Raw genomic sequence first — 4,356 nt, 5'->3', positions numbered from 1 at the left:
GCAATGATTGTTGCGAGGTGAGTGTGGTGCTGCCAATCTCTTAGACAGCACCTTAGGATCACTGCTACTTTTGCCTATTCTTATAAATAATGGCCATGCAATCCCATTTCAATAATTAATTTTTTAAAAAAGCTAAAAAATAATTCTTTTATATAAAAAAGAGAATAATAGAAAAATAATTCTTGATGAATAAAGATATTTATCATGTTTCTCTAAATTTTATATTTATAAACATAAAAAATATAGGTAATATAAAACTTCACTTTTAATTAGTTACATTAAAATCCCGAAATAAATCAAACTTATTATTGTAATAATATAAAATATTTATATAATTTTTTTAATAATTAAATGTGTTGTCTTGAAAATTATTTGAAAAACATATACTTCTCGGAATAAAAAAAAAGTTCAAGACATCACTTTTGTTTTGTTTTGTTTTGTTTTAAAGAGAAAGGGGCAATGCCGCAGTATGTATTGGTGAAGAGCGGCAGATAGTAGGCAAAGAAGATAATTTCTATTTCAAACCACTCATTCATTTCAACCGCTAAAACACCAAAAACCAGGGGAAGAAGAAGTAGGAAATGCCCACCTTGAATTTATACACCAACGTACCTGTGGACGCCGTCACCACCTCTGACATTCTTAAGGACGCCACCAAAGCTGTTGCCAAAATCATCGGCAAACCTGAATCTGTTTGTTCTTATTTACTTCTTTTTTTCCTTGTCTATTTTAATTTTAATGGCTTTATTTTGGTTAATTATTATTTTTTGGGGGGGGGGCTGGTAAAAATGGGTTAACAGTACGTGATGATTTTGGTTAATGGCGGAGTTCCCATGGCATTTGCTGGGACGGAGGCCCCTGCTGCTTATGGAGAATTGATTTCTATTGGGGGCCTTGGACCTTCTGTTAATGCCAAATTGAGTTCAACTGTCGCTGATATTCTTCAAACCAAGCTCTCAATTGATAGCTCCCGCTTCTACATCAAATTCTATGATGTTCAGGTATTTTTTTCACTCTACTATTACTCTTTTCATTCCATGGTATTCATGGATTATTTTCTTCTTTTCACAGATAATCTTTAACGCATGTATGCTTTTTCTGGTGTAAATTATTTAGTTGTAATCATAATCTTTATCATTCATACCCAATTTTTATCTTCTTTGAGCTCAACTTTAGCCAAAATATTGTAGGAGGCAAACAGAAATAAATTGTTTGTATATCTCATATTTTAGATATTCTATGGAGCCTTTGTAAAACAATGCTTTTTGGCTTTTGATGATTCTTCAACTATGCTTTGGTTTGATTCTACTCTCTGCTATGCAATAAAATCGCATCATACTCATCAGAATGAGGACAACAGATGATATTATCACTTGCAAGAAGACCTTTCTAGTTTCAGTTTTACTCATTTCAAGTGACTCTTAGAAATTTAATGTCTTTCCTTCTAAGGTGGTTGTGATTTTCATCTCTTATGCATAAGCAAATTCAAAATATAGTAACAATTCAGTGTTTTGGGTTCAATGAGATGAAGCAATTTCATCTTACTTTGGATCTATTTTTCTGTTAAAACTAAGAGTAATCATTTTAGCACTTCTTAATATTGAGTAAAGTATCTATCTTGCTTTTTAAGTACTTATTTGTGTGGATTTTTTACTAGGATATTCTTTCATTGCCACTTGAAATCTCTGTTATAAAACTTGGACTGGCCTGGCAGTCAAACCATCCTACCCAGCTCCTAGTTTTAACTCTACCTTCCTCGAGTTCATTTGAGAACATGACATTTCATTCAAAGCATTGACTTGAATGATCCAACGGTTGGACTAATGGACTTGAAACTCAAAACCTTGAACAAATAACTGTCCTGTCCGATTCTGATAATGATGCTTGGAATTAAGCATCCTATTTCACTTTTAGCTGTTAACAGTTGGATAGGTTTTTAAATATTATTATGTGATTACCCTGTTTGATTATGTAACATGATGTCGTTTCCTTACTGAAGGAACACCTAGAAATAAGAAATGTTTTTTCAAAATATAAATGATTTTACTGTGCACAAGTTTATCTGAGAGGACTGGATTGTAGCATATATACATGATTGACAAGCTATAGGAGTCATATTTCTTACACATCTCTTGAGTGGATACATGACAAGGTTCTCTGGATAAACAATTCGGGCAACTCAAGACTGTATCTTGAACAATCGAAGTTGATTCCTTAGTGTATCTATCTATCTATCTATCTATCTATCTTAAATACATTATCCTATTACTATAAATGCCAAAAGGAAGACATGCGATCTGTCTACTTGCATGCCTTTTCGTATGTGCAAATGTGTATCCATAATTGAACTTCTGATTTTATGAATATGCTAAGATCTAAAGAAACATGTTGTATCATCAGGTTACTGAAACATAGCAATGCCATTGGACTTGCATTTAAATAACTTGCATGAAACGAGATTTATTTTTGTTGGATGAAGTTATTAGTACTTTAATTGGTGCTCTGAAGTTCAATTGCCATTCAATTCCTCCATCACTTCTAGTAATTCATCTTATGTCTATTCTTGTTTTTATTGGTGCAGCGGTCATTCTTTGGATTTAATGGTTCGACTTTCTGATGAATGGCTGAAAAAGCATCCGGGGTCCAAGTCAGAATCATATATGTGCTGGAATGATTTGTTTTTATCAATTGAAGATCTCTCTCTCTCTCTCTCTCTCTCTCTCTCTCTCTCTCTCTCAAGACTTTCCTCCCTTAAGAAATTGTAACTTTCTGAGTAACTCATCAAATGTAGAATTGCCACTATGGAAAGCGTTGCAAGCTGAATCAGGTGCTTTCTAAATGTTATGATGATTAGTTAAAAACCATGAAAGTGAACCTCAAGTATAAGTAATTCTTATGATTATAACACCAAATTCCAAACACATTTCATCATATTTTTTATTGTAATAGAAATATATGTGTAGGTGTGATTGTTGGATACAAGTATGGTATGGTAAGTTTTTTTTATTGAATATATTTAACAAAATAGATCTGTTGTACTAATTTTGTTACATCAATTTTAATTACAATATGCTTAATGATGCCATAAAAATTATTCATTTATTTTGTAAGTGATAATGGTCTTGGGCATATATTATATGTTATTAAATAGTGTATGTGATTTTCTATATTATAGATATACTACGTCATTTTTAAAACTTTAAATCAATAATAGCTACACCATCTTAAGTTGATTTATTTAAATAAAATTAGTTGTTATTTAAGATAAAGTTTTATTTAAATAACTACAAATTGAAATAACATTAATATATGTGTGAAAATTCTAGTAATATGCTAACATGATTTAATATTACTTCAATTACTTTATGATAAATTTTGTGCCTGCATGATTAGAAGTCTACTAAGTTTCTAAATCATCAGTCAGAGTAGCCATAGCATGGAAATTATTCCATATGCCTTTCTCACCACTTAAGCTATAGATTCCAAGCAATTATTAATATATAATTTTTATACATCCTTGCCTCATTGTTTATAAGTATCGATACTCAAAAGGTGAAGTATCGATACTATAGTGCTCTCAAAAGTTCGTTTCGACGTTGCAAGTATTGATACCTTGGCTTAATATATCGATACCTAGGTGCAGTGAAGCCTAAGTAAGGCATCTTAAGGTTCCCTTGCTAGAAATTCCTACCATAACTTTGGTGTCACTCTAGAGTTTTTAGGCTAGGTTTTAAGGTCTAAACAACAATCTCAAAGTTCACTATCTCATATAAAGTGCTATCTATCTAGTGACCTATCAAAGGTCTTAATTTCAATCCATCATCCATCACAATTAAAGACCAGCCAACTATAGCATTCATATCATAAACATACTGACCATAGCCTAGTGATTCTTAATTACATGCCAAGCTATCATCAAAACAAAGGCTTGAATTCTCACATTAACATCCTTATTATGTACATGCTGTTTCTACAAATTTTAACCAAAACATTAGAACAAAAGGAGTACGTCAAGATACGGTTGTGACTTGACAAAGGCCATGCAACTCTTCTCAGCCTAAAACTCAAATTTCAGCTTCAACCTATGCGCGATAACAAGAACTATGCACTGAGTTACAAGAGCTCAGTAGTGCTCGATTGAATTCTAATAGTGCCATATGTAGTAAATATCAGTCTTAACATTGAATGGTTCTCAAAATTTTAATTGAAGTCTATAACACAACTCTTCTTTTAATGCTTAGGCCTTTTATATGTAACCTTCTTTTAATTAGACTTTAGCCTTATGTCTTCTTACCTTTACCATGTTAGTCTTTATTCTTTTAATCATTCCTTTAAAAATAAGTTTGGGGTCTTTAC

At 31.9% G+C, this 4,356-nt stretch overlaps 1 protein-coding gene across 1 annotated transcript; it reads left to right on the top strand.

The window, feature by feature from the left end:
* The first annotated feature begins 375 nt into the window (after nucleotides 1–375).
* Nucleotides 376–2,931, top strand: LOC121220284 (macrophage migration inhibitory factor homolog). Its single transcript, XM_041099935.1, has 3 exons — nucleotides 376–692; nucleotides 801–1,001; nucleotides 2,582–2,931. The coding sequence occupies exons 1-3, from the start codon at nucleotides 582–584 to the stop codon at nucleotides 2,615–2,617; spliced, it is 348 nt and encodes a 115-aa protein (XP_040955869.1). The 5' UTR covers nucleotides 376–581; the 3' UTR covers nucleotides 2,618–2,931.
* Nucleotides 2,932–4,356: the final 1,425 nt, after the last annotated feature.

Source organism: Gossypium hirsutum, chromosome D08 (assembly GCF_007990345.1).
Source record: "Gossypium hirsutum isolate 1008001.06 chromosome D08, Gossypium_hirsutum_v2.1, whole genome shotgun sequence".
Classification (NCBI taxonomy): Eukaryota; Viridiplantae; Streptophyta; class Magnoliopsida; order Malvales; family Malvaceae; genus Gossypium; species Gossypium hirsutum.
This window is presented reverse-complemented; position numbering and strand designations above follow the sequence as displayed.

Bases quoted from the DNA above. Each gene is read 5' to 3' on its own strand.
- LOC121220284 (XM_041099935.1), top strand. From the start codon at position 582: ATGCCCACCTTGAATTTATACACCAACGTACCTGTGGACGCCGTCACC. The intron at 693-800 runs GTTTGTTCTTAT...ATGGGTTAACAG, and splicing joins TCATCGGCAAACCTGAATCT to TACGTGATGATTTTGGTTAA. The intron at 1,002-2,581 runs GTATTTTTTTCA...TTATTGGTGCAG, and splicing joins TCAAATTCTATGATGTTCAG to CGGTCATTCTTTGGATTTAA.